Source organism: Myotis brandtii, unplaced genomic scaffold (assembly GCF_000412655.1).
Source record: "Myotis brandtii unplaced genomic scaffold, ASM41265v1 scaffold155, whole genome shotgun sequence".
Taxonomy (NCBI): Eukaryota; Metazoa; Chordata; class Mammalia; order Chiroptera; family Vespertilionidae; genus Myotis; species Myotis brandtii.
Window position 1 is genome coordinate 293,232 of NW_005355621.1, and position 21,665 is coordinate 314,896.

The following is a 21,665-nucleotide window of genomic DNA, read 5'->3' on the forward strand; positions in this document are numbered from 1 at the left end:
ATATCTTTCTGTAATAAAAGTCAAGACTGCCATGTAATTTATACTTAATTTTTAAAAATCTGGTACAGAACATTATCGGTGAACAACCTTCATTCTAGAGGGAAGTCAGTAGCCAACTATTCCCAAGGCCAACCTTGTCATGAAGTAACCTTTGGGCCTCGCCACCCCTGGAGCTTTAAATACATCTACTGAAAGGCTTGTGTGAGTACATTCCTCACCGCCGCAATCAGAAAACACTAGAGGTCAGCAACCCGACAAGATGACAGCTGTAGTTTTAAGAAACAAAACCAAACAAGCTCCAGAGTGGGGCTGCGAATCAATCACATGAACGGTAGCCGGCTATCAGTTGGCCGACCCCTGTTGGGTCTGAAGGGAAATCTGTCGTTGGGGCCACCTCGCCCTGGCAGGATGGGGTTAGGTCCTGGAAGTGGGCCAATTGGGTCAAAACGTGGTCTGAGTGGAGGGAACTGGCCGGGTGCCGCCCCAGGCCCAGGGATGAGTGAATTGATTGGGTTCCCAACATAGGGAAGTGTTAGTCTTTCATCAAATTCACCACCAATAATTCCTGGAGGAAGGAGCGAGCTGGGAGGGAAAGGCCTGGGGTGGAAGGGATTGGGGTAGAATGGGTTGGGGTGGGGTGACGACGGTGGCAGGAACATCATATGCCGAATTCTCTGCGCTTCTTTTCTTTGTTTGTGCTTCTTCTTGTACAACTGAAGAAAAACAAGAACAGGATCTGGTAAGTGGTTGGGATGTCTCCCCAAAGTTCCAACCTGCTTTCACTGTACAGATCTGTCCTTTCCTTTTCCCACACTATCAAGGCAGACCAAAAACCAGTGCACAGAAACGAACTTTCACCATTTCTTTGTAAGCGAATCAGGTAGTGACTCTGAATACAATACCGATGAGCTCTAGTCTTGAACCACACTGCAACTGAGCAATTGTGCCAACCTGGAGCAACAATACATCCAAAGGAGGGATAACTGAGTCGCATGTACTTTCAAGACTGCAACCCAGAGTGCTCAATCTAACATGCAATCTTAAGTCAGCCTTTTTTAAAAGTAGCAAAGTTAAATATTTGTTGAAAATATCATGCCATAAAATATAAAGGTGTTGGGGGGTGAGGTTATTATTTTTCACTTAAATTGTGTCCCTAATAGATCTCAATTTAAACAAGATAAAACAGATGCCCATTTTGGAGGATGGAACATATTTTGTACATATTTGAATACTTTCATTGAATTTTATTCTTCTCTAGTCCTTCCTCCCAAGTTTTTCTCAGTCCTATCAACGTCTTTTATAGTAGGCATCAGCAAATATAATAACATCACTTTTTCTTTTCTTTTTTTATTTTTTTATTTATTTATTTTTTTAATATATTTTATTGATTTTTTACAGAGAGGAAGGGAGAGAGATAGAGAGTCAGAAACATCGATGAGAGAGAAACATCCATCAGCTGCCTCCTGCACATCTCCTACTGGGGATGTGCCCGCAACCCAGGTACATGCCCCTGACCGGAATCGAACCCGGGACCTTCCAGTCCGCAGGCCGACGCTCTATCCACTGAGCCAAACCGGTTTTGGCAACTTTTTATTTTCTTAATGTACTATTCTAACTAGCAGAACAGCTAAACACTATTCCAGCACAAAAGCAACTCACTTTAAAAAAATCTTCTTTGAAACAGAAGAAGGGAGAATGTTTTATTAAGGTGAAAAATAATCATTGTGTTAAAATTTACTTCCTGTGTAATTACAAGAAAACAGGGACTGAGTTTAAAGTAAAAGTTGAAAACATTTCCATTTACTGAAAATGAGCAATAAATTTAATGAAAACAGATTACATCATAAAAAAGTGAAAACTGCCCATAATGTACCAATCCACTAGTTATTTCTGTGTTGTGAACATTAGCCTTGATATTTGCAAACACTTACTTCTTTCCAATCTGTGTCTCGAACTCTAACAGTACCATCTACAAAGGAAAAACAAAAAGTAAGGGTTTAAAATGCTTCATTCATCCAGCATGAAACAGCAAGTTTGCTTCTGTCCTAAGGAAACGAAAGCATCCTCATTAAGCAGAAAAAGGAACGTGAATCCATCATTGGTTTAACACACACACTACCATTTATACTTTCTTGAACCTAACTCAGATCCTCTCTGGATGGCTGAGGGCAGCCGGCACTGCTCTGTGCTACGTGGCTCAATGCAGTGACTCCCTCAGGGATGCAGAGGGCTACACAGCTGTTCTCTCCTGTGCTAACTGACCCACACTACACCGTCTCCCCCTAACTCCATCTAGTGTGTCAGCTGCTTCTGACCCCAAATCTCATGTCACACTAAACCAGGTGACAACCTCTGAGTGTCTGTATTACAGCTCATGGTCACTACTGGAGGTCAAGCTGGTAAGGTTTTCTTCCGTAATTGGGTTAGATTTTCTCCCAAACATGTTCTGAATGATTCGACTCTCAGAAATTTGATCATAACTAAGTAATTTTCAATGTACTTACTTAAAATCTATGAAATGAGGAAAAGAACTCCTTTTAGTGACGAGTTTGGATAAAAGATAGTGATGTCTTCTCTAGAAGTTATTACATTGGCATGGAAGAAAAAGTTATAAAAGCTCCAGCCCCATAACATTGTATGTACAGGGAAATTCAAGAAAAAAATATGAACACTCAGCTTACAAATGAGCTTGTGGACCACAATCTGGAAATGAGGTAGAGACTGATTGTATTTTAAACCTGAACTCAAATATACAAGTAAAAAGTATTTGTTCCTTTCATGGGTATTTTTATCATAACCTGCTTTTTTTTGGTTGGATCTTCCATATATGTTGGTCATTTTGTCTTTTCATTTTGACTATAATTTTTTAAATTTCTGAGATGACATTTCCTGCCTCGAGGGACAAAATAACATTTTAAACTTTGGATTCAGGAGCAGAAACAAAGAATGAGGACCTCAGGAATCAAGAAGGAAGACAAGGAAAAACCAGGTCATTTGCACTTTCTACATTTTGAAGCTTTAAAAGAAAAAAATTTTGACAATCCAAATGACTCTACATGATACTTTTAATTTAAAAAAAAAAAAGAGGAAGGGGAACCTACCCATACATGTTTACTAGAGTGGTACATTATCATATATAGCACCATCATTCAAACTTTTTTATTTTACACTGTAACATGTAAGATTTTTTTACATTTATGTATCTATATAACTAAAATATAAGTTTACTCCTATTTTATAAAGTGCTGCTGACTTTCCTGTCTTTTTTTTGTAAAATGACCCCTTAAATTGATTTTGTGACCCACCCAGAGTCAAACCACAGTTTAAGAAAACACTGATATGTAGTAAAATGGTGTGACCGAAAAGAAGTTCCACACTCAGGCTTCCAGCCTTGTATCTGGAAACCCTGTGACATTTTGGAGAATTCTCCCCAGCCCCAAGTTCCACTGTCATCACTGCTGCAATGATGACCAGGTCACCTTAAATGTGACAATGCAGAAATACAGCTTCCCCAGCAACACGCCTGCCACAGCAGAGCAAGACTCTCTCCACTTGTACTCTGGTCACAACCACAGAAGTAGTTAGAAATGCAGTGGATTTCTAAGTCAGACACTGAGGATGGCCAATTGAGAATAAACCTATCTCACGTCCATTTTTCTATCCTGACGGTCTACTTAGTCTAAGTGGCTATTTGAGGAGAGTTTTCAGGACATAGGCAAAGGTTTATGAAGCTTAGAATCTCTTTACTATAGGCTGTATGTTATGATTATTTGCTACCCTAAAAAAGAAAACCTATAACTAAAAACTTCTGGCAAGCTGAATCATTAAGAACTAAGACCTCAGTAAGAAAGAGCCCCTTTCTTGTTAACATGTCATCATGGAAATCACCTCGAAAGTCCCGCAGATATAAACACCTCCACAGAAGTTGGTCATTTGACGCGATAAAGAGGTCACGACAAACTGCAGACAAAGACAGGACAGAACGAACGTCCAAAAGTCGGAAGATCCGTAGTTTCAGCTCCAATGGAAGGACTACCAACCCAAATACATCTGGGAGGTTCAGTGCTAAAAGGAGAAAAAGAACAAGTGTCTCTGAGTAAAGAACATCCAGCTTTCCCCACACATTCAACAAAAGCAGGCAAGTCGTTCCTTTATAGAGAGGTAACAAACTGGGTGGTGGCCTCAATTATCCAAGCACACACATCTACAACAAATTTTTAACCCCAGGATAACTAGATTACTACTACTAAGCCCCTTCCTTGTTCCCCTGTTTTAGTGGAAAGACAAATACTGTTTAATACAGATAGAAAAAATAATTCTGACAATTTGTAGATACTAGTCAATGGCTTCTTTTAATTCTCTTCTCAACTACAGAAAATGGATAATTCACTGGCTTTTATAACTGGCTCCCAATGCTGCCACTTATTAGCTGTGTGCTTTTGGACAAGTTACTTAAACTCTGCCTAACTCAATTTCCTCATCTGTAAAATGGGTTAATAACATTATCTACCTCACTAAGTTGGGAATTAAATTTATTAATACATATAGAGTGCTTAGAACAATGTTTGGCACACAATAAGCACTCAGGTGTTAGCAATTACTATTAGGCAGGCTTAAAAAAAGGAGGTAGAACCCAGACGGTGTGGCTCAGTGGTTGAGCGTCAACCTATGAACCTTTTGGTGTACAGGACAATGCTCCAACCAACTGAGCTACACCGGCCAGGGCAAGTCACTGCGATTTTTAAGTATTTTTTACTACAACACAAATAAGAGAAAGGTGACTATACAAGAATCTTGAGTGAATATAAACCTCACTGAATTATTCAGTTTCACCATCTATAAAATGAGAATAAAAGCTACTTCAAAGTTGTTAGCATTAAGTAAGAACACATGTGAAATATCCAAAGTACCTAGCATAGAGCCCCAATAAATATTATTTAAAAAAAAAAAAAACTTAGATGCAATTTACAGGCTATACATTATTTATTTATGTGTTATTGAACGTATTATGGGCCAGACCCTGTGCTAGGCCATGAGAATACAAAAGTGAGTAAGACATATTCCCTGCTTTCAAGTATTCACAACCTTAGGTGGAAAGAAATTATATCAACAATTATTATACACTGAATAAAGAGCTACAATAAAGATATGTACAAAATGCTATGGAACTACAAAGAGGGAGTGAATAACATTTAAGGAATTAACATTTAAGCTTAGTCTTAAAATCAGAGCAGAATTTCACTAGGAGGAGAAAAGAGGGAAGAGTCATGAGCACAGTACTTTAAATTCACTATTCTTTCTAGCCATTTGACCTGTGATCATTTATCATCTCTCACCTTGTCGGGTAAAAGCCAGAAGAGGATACACCAGCTGGTCTTTGAACAGGCGAGAGAGTTTCTGAAGATCTTTGTAGATGTTGGCTACATTTTTCCCTAGAATATTTAAAATAAAAAATCAAATAGAAAATCAAGTGGAAAAACTTGAAATGGTGTCCTCTACTTCAGCCAAACCAATCAAAGAGGTAAATAAATTTTCACAAATAATTCCAACATAGATATAAATCAAAATCTCCAATAGACTAGGGAGTATATAGCGTGAGACTCTGAAAGCTAAAATCCCATATCAAATGAATTGAGCTATATCCAATCTATACAGCTCATAGGCTATAATTTGGTAGGGAACACTAGATATACTGAACTAGAGGCCCGTGCACGAAATTCGTGCCAAAAGTAGGCCTTCCTTCCCCCACTGCCGGCACCGGCTTCCCTCTGGTACCCAGGACCCAGGCTTCCTCCGGCCACCGGCCGGCACCCAGGACCCAGGCTTCCCTCACAGCCCCAGCTTTCGTCCGGAAGGGTGTCCTGAAGAACATCTGGTCTAATTAGCATATTATGCTTTTATTATTATAGATATCTACCAATCTGCTCTGAGCACTGGGAATGCAATGGGGAACTGCTCTTGTGGAGCTTAGATTTAGTAAAAAACAGTGTTTATAACATGACTACAACTGTGTCAAGCAGTTTTCAAGCCTTCTTTAGAATCAGCAATTCTCCCTAAGAGATAAATACTATTATTCCCACTTTAAAGACAGGACAAGATATAGTGAGCCCATCCAAGGTCTTAGAGTAAGTGGCAGAGCAGGGTATAAGGCTAAGTAGGGCTCCAAAGCACTCACATTAGCCACTAAACTGCTACCAAAGTGTGGTCCATGGATCACCTGTATTGACATCACCTGGGAAATGTTTCTACATATTGAATCTCAGGACCCACCACAGACCTACTTAATCAGAACCTGCATTTTAATAAAATCCCCAGGTGATTTTCATGCACATTACATACAGCATGTACACTGTCAAATTGTGCCTAGAGTTCCCACTTTAGTTTTGCTATAAATTTACCAAGTGTATAACCTTAAACCTTCTGATCTGTACCTGTTTGCTCACCTGTTTAAAGAAGACATCACCACTGCACCAGATAAGTGTGGTTAAAATTTAAAGCTACATACACAGTGCCTAGTATTTATCAGTAGATAATCAGTTTATGCTTGCTCCCTCCCCAGTCCATATGTATGCAACTCACTATTCTATATAATAAAAGCATAGTATGCAAATTGTCCCCTCAACCGGGAGTTCCTCCAGGAGTTCACCAGGGAACTAGGGGGCAGGACCAGCTGGGAGAAGGGAGGGAGGCCCCGGCGGCAGCCGCTAAGGACCCTACCAGTGCACAAATTTCATGCACTGGGCCTCTAGTCTATAATAAAACATGCATTATAACTTGATAATGAATAAAACAAATATGCAGCTAAACTCTACATCTTTATTGCATGAATTACAATCTTGAGTTTAAATCAAATTTCAAGATATTTTTTAAATATATTTTGTTGATTTTTTACAGAGAGGAAGGAAGAGAGAGAGTTAGAAACATCGATCAGCTGCCTCCTGCACACCTCCTATGGGGATGTGCCCGCAACCAAGGTACATGCCCTTGACCAGAATCGAACTTGATACCTTTTAGTCTGCAGGCCAATGCTCTATCCACTGAGCTAAACCAGTTAGGGCAAATTTCAAGATATTTAAAAAATAAATTTGGTTTAATGTGAAAACTGATTTTCTATAAAAAAAAAAATTTCCTTCAGTGATCTATAATAAAAATAATTAGGGACTTAGAACAAAAGGATAAATAACAGTACCTAGTATGTACGGATACTATAAGCCACAGTAAACATTTATTTAAAAGACTTGTCAAATGAACAGCATATTCCTAACATAAAAAGTGCTACATTAAAAATATTCAATTAATATAGTCCATAAACTTGTAATAAAACTGTATTAACTTTTTCCCTCCCTTTCATTTCCTTTTTTCCTTTCCCTTCATTTCCTTTTTAACAGAAAGCAAATAAAGAACATGAACTGAGCTACATTTCTATAAAAGTTGTTTTTAAAAAAAGGCATAGGAGTCAAATCTATTCCGATCCTAAATTCCACCATTTATTAGCTCTGTGACCTTGAAGTAATTTAACCTCCTCTAGACCTATTTCCTGATCTATAAAATGGGCATAATAACCTCTACTGCTATAAAGTGTAGAGTATTTCTACTCCCCATAGCATAGAAGTGAATATACAGTGTTGTAGCCAAGGAATTTCTGGCCCTAATGGTAAGATCATCTTTAAAGATTTAATGAGTCTAGTTCATGCATTCGCAACAGGAGCAATATTGCCTCCAACAGGCAAAAATTGGTTCTTGGGAGGGCAAAAAAATAAAGTCCTAGTTATTACATTGGTTTTGCCCCTCCCAAGGGTCACAGTATACAAATACAGATATCTATGGTATTAAATTTTCATGGGGGAGAATGACTAGGGGGAAAAATGTGTAAATGGCTCTTTCGGGGATTGATAAGGGAAAAAAGGTTAGGAAACACTGGTCTACTACGACATTGTATGTTCAGAGACCATTATAAATATGTACAGTTGACCCTTGAGCAACACAGGTTTTAACTGCACAGGTCCACTGATATACAGATTTTTTTTAATAAACCACAATCAGCCATCCATATCCCTGGTTTTGCATCCTCAGATTCAACCAACAGCAGATAGAAAATAGTGTTTTCCATCCGCAGTTGGAAATCTGTGGATGCAGAGGGCCAATTGTATGCATTGGTCTGCATCATTTTATAAAAGGGACTTGAGCATCCGTGAGTTTTGGTATCTGCAGGGAATGTTGGAACCAATCACCCTTAGATACCAAAGGTCAACTGTAGTTAAGTTTCAGGGGAGTCAAAAGTTATATGTGTATTTTTGACTACATGGGGGATCAGCACCCTAACTCCAGTTTTCCAAAGGTCAACTGTATTCTGATGTCTGCTTTCTCTATCAGTTTTAGTTCATATACGTCAGTCTCTCAAGGCTTGATCTCCTCTGGGAACTAACAAGACTAAGTTAGGCCTTCAGAGCAAAGATCTAGATCTACATGGTCTTCCCTTAAAAGACACTGCTTTAAATGTCATCTCCCCCCTATACCACACCACTCTCCATCTGGATTTTAAACCCTCAAGTTTACTATGAGGATGAAATGGAATAACATCTGTAAAGGCACAAAACAGTACTTAAAGATGATACTTCCCTCTCTACCCCATCTCTTCTCCTTCAACCACCTACCCACATCTCATCCCTTGACTTAAGTTAAAAAAATAAAAACTTAATTTCTTTGCGTCTACTAATAATTTTATAGAACATAAACGAAACCATGCATAGAATGCAAACTTCTGGTAAAGGTCCAATCTACATCTAATAGCAACCAAATTTATATAGGTTTAAGCAAATATCTTCAATAATGAAGTTCCATTATACTAGTATGGTTCCCACAAAACATAGATCCTCTCCATACTGGCTAACCACAATGCCAGAAAAATCCACAAAGATTAATTCAGAAATTATGAAGCATCAATAATGTGCAAAAAATTACATACTAGTGTCATTACATAATGGCAATGTAAACATAATCCAGCATTCCAAGATCCTAAGAATAACAGGAAACGGAAACTCTGCATCATGGTCTTGAATTTGCTTTAATCTCATTCAGAAACTCAGTCTTTTGAACATTACCTTTCAGGTTTTTAAAAGTGAAGCTCTTAAAATGTCATCCCAAAAGTTAAATCACGGTTACATTACCTAGTTCCTCTTTGCAAATAAAAGATTCTGGCAGCAGCTGCAATCTTTTCACACTTCTAATCTCACTGTTGATTTTTAGTGTAGCTGTAAATAAGCAAAAGAAAGATGAAAATTCGTCACTTCATCAATTGCCTTCATTTTCCAGTATGGGACTGTATTTCCTTGCCCCCAATATACAAAGGACACATTATACAAAACAAACTGCTCTATGCTTATATCCTTCCCTCACAGCAAAGTCCAAAGTATAAACATGCCATTGCATGAATTAAAAATCACTCTAAAACACCCCTTAAAAACTACAGTAAGCACCTTTATATATAATACCTATATAAAAAGTATTACCAATAGCAGCTCATTAGTAACTGGAAGATATGCAACAAGGTTAATAGAAGACAGTTAAACACAATAAAATCATTATTTCTACCAGTATCACCAAAACTCCATTTATTTTTTATTTAACCCTTGGCAATGAGTCTTCCCTTGTTTATTAAATGAATCCTCTCTCTAGACCCAAAAGACCAATATTCTTGACATCACCAGAGAGTTCAATTTCATTCACATACACAAAGGCATACTTCATCTCATTCTATGAAAGAGCCAGTGATGTGCTTATGCACATGTGCACCGAACAGCATGTCTTTGGTGAAGGAGAGATTTAAGGACACACTACTCCTTTCAAAGAATCAAGCCTGGAATGGCTGTCTGCCATGCAAGTCTGCAAGCAGGTGACTTGCCAAGAATGGTAAATAAACGAAATATCGGAAATCATTAGACATTTAACAGCTATTCTCTTTTAAGTATCTTGAAACTCTAGTAAATAGAGGTTATTATACAGATGTTGTTAAAGAGTTTTAGTAATAAACTGAGGCAAAAATTACAACCTCACATTTACCATTTGGTAACTTCCACCTTGCAAGTTATGCTTAAATGGAGGCAGCAACTGCTGATCTGGGTGGAACACCCAACTAAAAGTTACATTTGTAATTGTCATGAAGTGCTGAAAAGGCATTGCTAGGTCCTCGTGCCATCAGATAGTCGCGTCCAGACAAATGTGGAATACCACCAAAGCTGTTAAAGCTGAAATTTTGAGACTTTTAAGTAACATGTCGAAGAATTGAGTAATTAAAAGGAAATAGCAGAAATTACACAAAAGGGCACCTAGAACTGTCTTTCAGCAGAAAAAAAAACACATTTTAAATCTTGTAGGGACCCCAATAAGTGAAATAGACAAACATGTTGCTGCTCAAGATTTAAGTGGAGATAGTTCTACTAAGCCTCCTCCTTGCTTCGTCTCAGCAGAAACTAGGAGCTGCAGAACGTGTTGAAAACCACTGAGCTAAGACACATCAAAGCGCCTGCTGCCTTTGCTATACAAAGATGAGCTGTGCTGAAAAAGAAAAAATGCAGTCATTCCAATATTATCCTTAAGAGGATAAACCTCAAAAATCAAAATGCAGCCCTAACCGGTTTAGCTCAGTGGATAGAGTGTCGACCTGCGGACTGAAGGGTCCCAGGTTCGATTCCAGTCAAGGGCATGTATCTTGGTTGCAGGCACATCCCCAGTAGGGGGTGTGCAGGAGGCAGCTGATCGATGTTTCTCTCTCATCAATGTTTCTAACTCTCTATCCCTCTCCCTTCCTGTCTGTAAAAAAATCAATAAAATATATTTTTAATTTAAAAAAATCAAAATGCAACAAAAATGCAAGATTCTAGTCACTCAAATGGATCTCCAGAATGTTGATTATGAAACTGTTCCAAACACCACTGATAGTTGGTATGGACATGTAGGTGGCATCTGAGCTAAAATGAAATTGGGATGTAATTTTCTTAATACTGAAGACAACTAGGAAAGAAACTATTAAGAGCAATTTTCTCAGGGTGGGGGAGAAAACACACACAGATTAAAGCCTCAGAACCCTTAGTGTTTGTGGGCATTTATATATTGTTCAGTGGTGCCAAACTGAATACAAAGGAACCCAGCTCAATCTCGCCTCTTACCATCTCTCAGTTCGAGACCTTGATTTAAAAAAAAAAAAAAGCCATTTATAGTCATAAAGAAACATATATTCTTCAAAGAGTTCATCTCACTCCTATTGTAACAACTCCCACCGGAGCAAAAAATAAATTATAAGGTTAAAACAGCAAAAGAGTAGAGCTGCTCAAAGAATGAAGGCTGCTAACCTAAAACATCAACCCGTAATTCTCTTTTTTCATATAAATATATTCTTATTGATTTCAGAGAGGAATGGAGAGGGAGAGAGAGAAATATCAATGATGAGAGAATCATTGATTGGCTGTCTCCTACACGCCCCACACTGGAGACTGAACCCTGACCTCCTCGTTCATAGGTTGATGCTCAACCACTGAGCCACACTGGTAGGGCCAACCCATAATTCTATAACCTTTCAGACTCATGTTATCAGTGGTACAGGGATTAAACAAAATTGAAAAAAGACTCATAACTATATCATAATGGGCAATTAATGAACTGGCTATAAAACATTTGGAGAGAAACATGTCAGTAATCGTAAACTAATGACTGCAACTATGCCATCCAATTACCATTTATGACGACTAGGGTTCCCAAAGGCACACAGGTGAGAGCAGCAAAGCCGCCCTCGCAGAGAGGATGCGTGTACTGCAGCTTATACACTCCTCCCGATTTCCAGTTCTCTGGCATGGAAATAGCTTTGGTTTCAGTCCCCTGGGGAAGGAAATTAAAGGGAAACAAATATAGAAATGTATTACTCTCAAAAAGATTAACCATCCAGGAAGTCCCTAACTTGTCTAGAAATAAGCATTCCTTACAATCCCCTTAATAAAATTTGTCAAATCATTAACATTGCTATGAATAAAATTTTGATAGAAAAAAAGTTTCCATATATTATCCTCCATCAAAATTTTTGTTCAAATAGATAAAATAATATCAGAGATGGAGTTAATTTCTCTCTTCAAAGACTCACTTCTCTGCTTACCAAGGTCATTATTCAAGAACCCAACTCAAATATCACTTTCTTTGGAAATCCCTTTTAAAATAAAATATATATATATATACATGCTAAGCGAAGTCAGTCAGAAAAAGCTAAGAATTACATGATTTCACTCATATGTGGGATATAAAACTGAAACTCAGAGACACAGACAGATAACAGTATGGTGTCTACCAAAAGGAAGGAGGTGGAGGAGTGGTAGAGAGTAAAGGAGGCCAAATATATGGTGATGGAAGATGACTGACTTTGGGTGGTGGGCACACAATGCAATATACAGTAATGTACACTTGAAACCTATTAACCAATGTCACCCCAATAATTTTTTTTTTTAAATCCTGCCCTGGCCATGGCTCACTTGGTGGGAGCTTCGTCCCAAACACCAAAAGGTTGTGAGTCTGATTCCCAGTCGCAGCACATAACTAGGATGCTGGTCGGGGCAAATATGGGAGGCAACCAATTGATAGTTCTCTCTCACATCAATGTTTTCTCTCTCTCTCTCTCTCTCTCTCTCTCTCTCTCTCTCCCCCTTCCTCTCTAAAATCAATAAAAACATATCCTTGGGTGAGGATAACAAGAAAAAATCATGTTTGTCATTCTCTTTCTTTTATCCACTAACATTCAGTTCATATTTCTATTGTTATGTACTTCTCTAGTGTTATTTATCATAATATATTATAATTTTCATTTTATTTATCTCCCATACTTGTGGACTCCTGAAAAGGACTATCTTTATATCCTGATTCCTGGCTCAGTGCATGGCATGGTGCAGGTGTTCAGTGATCACTGAATTACTGTTACTCATAATACCACCAGTTGTGGCATCGCTATTGTGTGAGACTATGCAGAATCTCAGGCTCCACCTTAGACTTATTAAATTAGAATCTGCATTTTAATAAGATCCTCAGGTATTCTGTGCACATTAAAGTTTAAGAAACTCTACTCTAAATGTTCTCTGTGAATCTCTGGCATCCTATCTATGGCTAAGTCTCTCCTAGAATTTAACCAATACAGTACAATGTTTTGTATACTTGTCTCTCTCACTCTTGAACTATAAGCAACCTGGGAGCAGAGACAAAGCACTGCACCTGACAATGGAGAATGAATGAATGAATGCAAGCAACTACAGCATAAGAACAATGTCCTCTTCCTAACTGAATCTTATTAAATTATTGGCAATTCATAGAGCCATTAATATAAAAAACCTAGTGTGTCATCATCTGTCTAGTCACACCCAATCCACACTCACTGAACACATTTTATCTACATATTATCCTACATACTGTAATCTTGTGGTTCTTTTAACCCAAGTTGCCATCACTTTTATAATATTAATTAAAAACTGATAAAACAAATGAAGAAAAAAAGAAAAGAGAATACTTACTGCTTGCCTACTGTATGCCTATCACTGTGTTCAGCATATTATATTTAATATACAACCACATTTAATAAAGAAATCTAGAATACACAACACAAAAATCTAGGGATATTTACTGATACACCTCCTTTCCTAATAGAAATGTAGACCCTAACAAGATGCTTGTCTTCTCTTGTCATCTTACCTGAGGTATGTAACCCGACTCCAACATGAGAAGATGAATGCATACTATCAAGGCATCACTGGGACTAGAACAGTCAGCTGACTGATACAGGGTCTCTAATGAATGGGGCACTTGCCCTTCCTCTGATTCACTGCAGAGCATTGGTTCTGAGGGGTAGAAACCTGTGTCTTCATCCATATCCACAATATCTTCAATTGACTCAGCTTCAACATTTTGACTAGGCCCTGGCTGAAAAGGATAACAAACAATGAATTCATTAAATAGACTTTTATACATGATATTTTGTATCCTAAAGTGAACTGAGATTAGTGCTCAAAGTCAAAGCACATTATTGGGTTCAGAAATGGGACACATTAAAGCAAGCCCTCCTACATAAATGAGCCTGCAATCTACTCCTCCATTCCAAATTCCTTATCTCCATTAACCTGGAAATCTTCCTAGATTTCTCAGTCTACGTTACTAAACCCCATCCCAATCTGATCATACTTCAAAGTTCCACTGAATCTATCTCCTAAGTATCTCTCAAATCTGCCCCTTCCTACTCCAACAGTAGTTCACACTCATTTATCTCCTGACTTCCAGCAACAGCCTCCCCAATACACCTGACTCCACTTTTTTATCTTCCATACATTCCACCCACTGCTGCCAGTTTTCTGACAATTAAGACTCCAATTATGTCCTATGTCCCAACTTAAACCCTGTCAGTATTTCCCCAATGTAGACAGCAGCATTTCCCTAAATTGTGCCTTGAAATGTGACCCTAGATGTTCTTAGGAAAGAAAGAGGTTGACAATAAAATAAGTTGGAAAATGCTACATGCTATTGCTACCTAACCTTCCCTCCATATTCACCAAGTATGCTGTGGCATTACAAAGCTCTGAGAAGTCCCATAATAATGAGCGCATAACCAAGAAAGGCTATCCTCCTTCCTCAACGCTCAGCTATCCTCCTTCCTCACTTACTTATCATCTCATGAAACAAGTCTTTCATAGAGGACATGCTGAGAAATGCAGGCCTACAAATAAAGTCCAAACTCCTAAACTCCTTAGCATACAAGGCCTTTCGTCACCTGATCCCTGACTCTGTATCAAGTTCACTTTCTGCCAGTCTCCACCTCTTCAACAGAAGTGACACCGACTACCCTCTGATTTGCAAAGGCTTTATTACTCCACTTCATCACACAGTATTGAAATTTTCTAATTACTCATCTACATCCTACCATGACCACAAACTTAGAAATGAACAAACTACATGTCACCTATTTGTATAACCCCAGTACAGTACCTAACACATAGTAGACACTCAGTAAATGATGAAGGATATCTTACAATTCATAATGTTTTTGTTTTCAGTGTTTTCTCATTTGCAACATGCAAAAATGCTATAAAATAGGCATGACAAATGATGTCACCTTTTTATACATGCTGTAATTGTGACTCATATTAAATTACAATCAAGGTTAGCAACTAATAAAACTTTGAAGTGAACAAGCTCACCAGATTCCCAGTTCATGGCTTTTAAACATAATATGCTGCTTCAATAAGACTACGTTACCTATGTTAACTTTGCTCACAAAGTTGGTTTTCTAGGCTTGTGCTCAACTCCTAATGCAAAGCACATGTTTCTTCTTTTTCAGTTCATGTTTCCATTAAAGAAGGGGCAGAGGAAATTAAAATTACATACTATGAGTCCAAGGGTGGGAGAATGTCAAGGAGCATGAGGCTATTCTAAAATCCCTGGTGGCTTATGAAAAACATCCAAATTCACTTGTTAAAACCTAGAGGGCAATGACAACTCACACTACCTAAAAAAGGAGGTTCCAATGGACACAGACACTGGGGCAGTGGGGGCTTGCGGGGGGGGGGGGGAAGGGGGGGGGGGGCAGTCAAGTGGGGAAAAAGGAGACATATGTAAAATTTTAGACAATAAAAAAAAAGGAGGCTCTATCATATTTTGAACAAACAGAAATTACTTATTAAAACCACTTAACATCTAACTAAATTATAAAACGTACAGGTTCTTTACTTCTTATCTACTAGAGGCCTGATGCACAGAATTCGTGCAAGGGGCTTGGCCCTCGCAGCCCAGGCTGCCTCGGCCGGCCCTCACAGCCCCTAGCAGCCTCAGCTGGCCCTCACAGCCCCAGCTTTGTCCAGAAGGTCATTTGGAAGGTCATCTGGACGGTCATTCTGCTGTTCAGTCTAATTAGCATATTAGGTCTTTTATTATATAGGATTATGCCTAACTTTGGGCCATTAACTACTTACTGACAGTTGCATGGGAGAATATATGTGAAAAAAATATTGAAAAGGTTGCCCTAAACTGATAATGACATAAGAGGAAGATATCAGAATCCCCTGGTGAACTTATCAAACCTTACTGCCACTCCATGAGAACCACTGGCATTCACTGAGCCATTCTGATATGATGAGAATATTTATCTTATTCTTCACGCATGGGGAAGTGAAAAAAAAATGTTCAGCACCACCTCTCTGAACAGATCATTTACTAGTATCATATGTCATTTACAAATGACTGGAACAAGTGACTAAAATGCAGCTTATAGCTAACATTAGGGTCTTTACCCAGTTATCTGTTTCCCATTAAAGAATCAACAGGTACTAAATGAGTTCCCAAATATAACGGCATCTAAGAAAATTAATTTACACTTAACTGCAAGAGTAAAATTTTCCTATTTTCATTTTCTAATGCTTCGTCCTACATTTAATTAGCAGACCCTACTTTTTCAAGTACTTAATGCATTATTTATGAGATTTCAAGCTGTTTCCACACGAAGGTTTTACAGTCGTCCTATACAAGTCTTAGAGCACAAAACAGCTTGCTTTTGGAACTTAAATTACTAACTTGAGGTAATATTAATTTCTCAAAAGTTTCCAAAAGAAAACTAGTAAAGTAACTATTACATATACTATGAAAAGTTCCATTTTACTGGACAATTTTAATAGTACACAGAGTAAAGGGAATGGGCCCTTCCACCAGAATCTCTGAAGGGGTCTATCAGCAAAAATGATTCAGAAATGTAAATACGTGACTGAATATTCTTACTCATTCCCTAGATTACCTCTATGAAACAAAAACACAAAATTACATAATAATTTCTAAAAAAAAAACAACACATAAAAGTAGGTACATTAAGCTTTATAAAAGCTTTTTTTAACTTGCTTAATCTCTCTGGATACTATTACTAAAAATCTGAACATAAATGCTTTTCATAATTTACAAACCTGTTAAAAAGTATTTTTTAGTATATGTATATACTGAAAGACACGCTAGGCACAATGAATAATTATAAATGTTTAAGGCCAACGAAAAAAATTAAGTTGAAGAGATAAGTACATAGACAAAACCATTAACAAGCTTACATATATATTATTAATAAAGTAATAAAAATTATCACTTGAGACTTACAAGAAATCAAAAGGCAGGATAAAAAATGAGGTGTTTCCAAGGCAATAGAGATAATAAAGATAAATTAAAGAAAAGTATTATGTTTGGCAGGGCCTTAAGACAGGTAGAGATACAGACAGGAGGGAGAGGAGAGGTAGTGAATTACAGGCTGGGTGAGCAGCAAGAGCAAAGGTGTGAAGCAGTCATTAGGTAGTGTGTATGTGTGCACATGTTGAGTGTGTTGGCTGGTAGAGGGAAAATAAGGAGTCTGGTCTGACAGGAGATGGCAGTTTACAGGAGGGAAGAACAGAAACCAGCCCTGTAAAGGATGTGGGGCAACTTCTCAGAAAGCCTTAAAAACTGGTACAGGGGGAGAGACATTTTCCTCCTCTGCACCATGACAGGGTTGAACTAGAGATATGTGGTCTTTTTCAATTCAAAAGTAGGAGCACGGGAATATCTGTGACAGAGTAATTAAGAGCAAGGGAACAATATAACCAAAAAGCTGTAGAAAGAAAATGAACCTAGAAAGTGCACTGAAGAACAGACATGAAAGCCTGAAATGGAAAGGAAACACTGACAGGGCTTGTTAAGGGGTTGGGTATGAGGAGTCAAAATCACTCCAAGGTTTTAAGGTCAGGAAAACAGTAGTACCAATGACAAACAAAAGAACATCAGTGCACATATTTTCAAATTTATGTTGGCATAGAGAATATGAGGTAACAATATTTTTTGAGGTGACAATTTTTAACACCCAGGTATAAATGTCCAGCAAATCATTTGGAAATAACTGGACTATGTATAGCCTTAACAAGTGGAGTAGACCAGAGAAGCAAAGCTGGGAACATAAGCTTAACCAGTTAACTGCCATGATATCTTGAATTAAAAAAGGTCCGCCACTTTTATAGACATGCATCTATAGACACTTATGGCATACAAATAGTTAAAGGCAGCGATAGAAGCCAAGGGGTAATTTATCTGAAGGGGTGAATGAATATCTGAACAAAATAAATAGGTAAAAACTGGGTTCTTCAGAATGCCCAATATTAATCCAGACATTTAGCAGTTTCAAAAATGTTTTCTATAAGAATATAATCTGCAGTCTACTAATGATAATGATCCTGACTGGCTCAGAATTCAATCAAGTATGATTTGTCAACTACCCATTTTCTGTCTGAACAGTAATACCCACCATACTGCCATCATTCCAGACATCGGATTGGGCTGCCTCTCCTTGGAATGAATCAGTCCGTTGTTCATCCTGTATGCTGGACTGACTGGAGGGGGTGGCCAAAGAGGGTTGGTCATTATTCTGGAGTGAGGAATGCTCTGAATCTGTGGATGAAGGTAAGTTAGGTGCTGGAATGGCATCTTCAAGAATCAAACATATCAAGTCCCCAGAAACAATCCCATATGAAGCCAAGGTCTCTTCATCTCCAGTGAGGGCATCCTTGTTGTTCAATGTAATTGCAAACCGGGTATCAGAACTGCCAAAAAAGATGGATAAGGATGGTAAGAGCTACCTGTTACCACTATCCTCAACAATAATATATTTGGAACATATATAAGATACATGGTCTGACCCTAGACGAACTAAATAATGAAAACGAAACAAAAATAAGAAGGAAGCCAAAGTTTGGAAAAACAACCAAATTATTTGTTCTTATCACCAAATGCCTAGGTTACAGATTTCTAATGGCAACAATTCTAGCCTGTGGGATAGGATACAGTAATTATCTATCATTAATCCATGTTTTCATCAATTCTAAGGCACATACTTTTTTTATATTTTGATCTTTGAAATAAGGATGCTTCTTAAAATCTATGACATATCACAGCTTAACAGACAGCATTTTTTCCTTTAGTGCTACATAAAACAATGTCTTAAGAGTGAATTCAACTGAGATTCAACGAAATATAGTCTTTTTAAAATGTAAATTATAGCATTCCTCTGCTGAAAATCCTCCAGTGGTTTCTATTGAACTTGGAACAGAGTCCTTAACATGGCCTCCAAGCCCAAGAGTTGATCCCGACCTGCTTCTCTACCTCACCCACCTTGTGCCATCCTTCCTCTCACAGACTGTTCTCTATTCACATGAGCTTTCTATCTGTCCTCAAAACAAATCTACTTCATTGCAGACTTTGAGCCTCTGCATTTGCTCTTCCAGCTCAACTGACTCCCATCATTCAGGTCTCAACTCAGAAGTCACCTCTTCAGAGATGCCTTCCACCAATCTCCATCACTTGATTTCATTCTCATGTTTATTTTTATTGTAACTCCGCTATTTGAAAATATACTTGTTTATATGTTGTCTCTCTTTCCAAACCCCTACATTAGAAGTTAAGTTTCATAAGATCAGGTATCTTGTCTGTCTAGTTCAAAACTGTATCTGCAGCACGTGGCAAATAAAAGTATTTGTGGAATAAATGCAACCAACATTGGATGAGACTGAAATAAGGCTACCCATTCAATGCCCTTACAGGACAGTTAGCTTATGTTGGTTCCAAAATACTAAACCCATGTCCTAAATGAATATTCGTAATCACAAAAAGTTGGATGAGTATATGTAGATGACTGAATACAAATTCATTCCTCCTACTGGTAAGTGTAAGTTCTCTTCTTTCTGATGACCAGCTATGATGTCTTGTACAGGGAAGACAGCACAAATCCAAAAACTCACTGGTAAATAAGCTCAGAGCTCAAATTATCCTAAAGCAATGAACCCCCCCCCCGCCATTTCTGTATCACAGAGTATCTGACCTGAAAGAATAACCATCATTTCACCATGTAGTGGAAAGCAATAATTAACAATTGCAGAACATTTTATAAGACATCTACACACAGCAATGCTGACTTCGTTAACTTCTTGAAGTCAAAGGATGAAGTCCTTTGAAAAATCATGCTGTTTATTCTTTCTCACAATGCTGCATTTTCAAAAGTGCTTGAAATAATTCATTGTTTTTCCTTTCACGTTTCTTCTTACCAATTAGAGTGTCTTTGGTTGAGAAATTACTGAAGTTTTAGAAACTACTCCTGATGACCTTTTAAGCTCATTAGGAATTCCCCTCCTAGAAACTTCAGGCCTTTTAAAAAATGTTTTATGGCAACTCCAGATCCACTTACTCAGCAAAGACATTTTAAAAAATAATAATGTCATATGGACAAATTTTAAAACTGCCTTTTATAAAATGAACATATATCCAGAAGCTACAGTCCTTCCAGTTAACCAGCCTCTACTATGAAAACAAACTTGAAAGAGAAACTAACTTGGGCTCTTGGGTAAACAAGGAGTCACAGTGTGTTGCACATCCGTTTAAGACCGCCCCTCCTAATTAAAATAATAAAAATAATAATAATACACACATGAAAATACCTTAAAAAGAGAGGTTAATTTTGAAAATCTGTGGTGGGGTAATGAAGTCCGCATGCAAAACTCTTAGGTTTAACACCAAGAAATTACAATAGGCATGTCACTTAGTATGTTTAAAGGGAGTTATGTCAATACCTCATTTTCTATTTTTGTCTTAATTTGGAAAAAAATCAGGCCTACTTTTAACCTGAAAAATGGAAGGGTGAGTAGTTCATAATATGGTCTCATTTTTCTGAATTCCCCACAAATAAAATGGAAGTTTGCAAAAGGAGCCACTTAATTAACAGAAAGGTTTTCTTTTAAAGAATTCCTCTAAAAAGCCCCAGCGAACTTTTTTTTTTCTTAGCACAAAATTCCAAATTTGAAGAGGATCACCCTTATATCCCTCTATTCCCAGATTATTGTCCCCAAAAGATACCCTCAGTGGAAACTAAGCTGCCGCATCTGCAGCCCCGTAAACAACAGACTTTGATCCTTTCCTTCTCAACGTCACTGCCCCCAACGGTAAGCCTCCAGAGTCATCTTAAGGCCCACGCGTACCTTCGTTTTAGCAAAAAAGCAACATCTCGCCCAGGAAAATAGGATTATTTGAAACACCCGGACACGCTGCACTTCGCAAAACTTTGCAGCGGTCCCTGGCCGGGTAGCTCCGTTGGTTGGCGAGTCCTCCCCAAAGGCCAAGGTTGCAGGTTCAATCCCCAGTCAGGACACATACAAGAATCAACCCATGAATGTACACATACGTGAAACAACAACTCGATGTTTTTCTGTCCCTAAAATCAATTTTTAAATAAATAAAAACTTTGCAGGGCGCTCACTGCGGCGCCCGCATGTAGAAAACACCCAGTGAAGCCTTCCGATTATTGCAGCCTCAGTGCAGCTCAACAAGGTGCAGGTGGCCTCGGAGGCGGGGCCGACTGCTAACTCCTTCTAGTACTTTCCGAACTTTTTCACTGAAATACCCCGGCAGCTGGAGAGGGTGAAGTTACATCCCTAGGGGCCTGATAAGTTTTAACCCAAACCAAACCCGTAATTTCCAACTTGACGTCTTCAAGGGCGGGGGAACTCTGCGCGCCGCCGGCCTATCCCCCGGTTCGTTTACTGGAAAAACGGAAGCGACAGCTCACCCTGGAAGGGGACGGAGCCCCCCGGACGCCCGGCCATGTCCTC

General features: G+C 38.3%; 1 protein-coding gene across 1 annotated transcript; it reads right to left on the reverse strand.

Annotated features, from left to right (window-relative positions):
- Positions 1-34: 34 nt before the first annotated feature.
- On the reverse strand, positions 35-21,661 carry FBXO7 (F-box protein 7). The gene is made up of 9 exons (XM_014535977.1): positions 21,623-21,661; positions 18,317-18,459; positions 13,717-13,944; positions 11,730-11,871; positions 9,168-9,251; positions 5,337-5,432; positions 3,889-4,065; positions 1,932-1,969; positions 35-713 (listed from the first exon to the last, which is right to left on the reverse strand). The coding sequence occupies exons 1-9, from the start codon at positions 21,657-21,659 to the stop codon at positions 321-323; spliced, it is 1,338 nt and encodes a 445-aa protein (XP_014391463.1). The 5' UTR covers positions 21,660-21,661; the 3' UTR covers positions 35-320.
- Positions 21,662-21,665: the final 4 nt, after the last annotated feature.

Bases quoted from the DNA above. Each gene is read 5' to 3' on its own strand.
- FBXO7 (XM_014535977.1), bottom strand. From the start codon at position 21,659: ATGGCCGGGCGTCCGGGGGGCTCCGTCCCCTTCCAGG. The intron at 13,945-18,316 runs GTGGGTATTACT...TATCCTTTTCAG, and splicing joins TCTGGAATGATGGCAGTATG to CCAGGGCCTAGTCAAAATGT. The intron at 11,872-13,716 runs GTAAGATGACAA...TTCCTTCCCCAG, and splicing joins AGTCGGGTTACATACCTCAG to GGGACTGAAACCAAAGCTAT.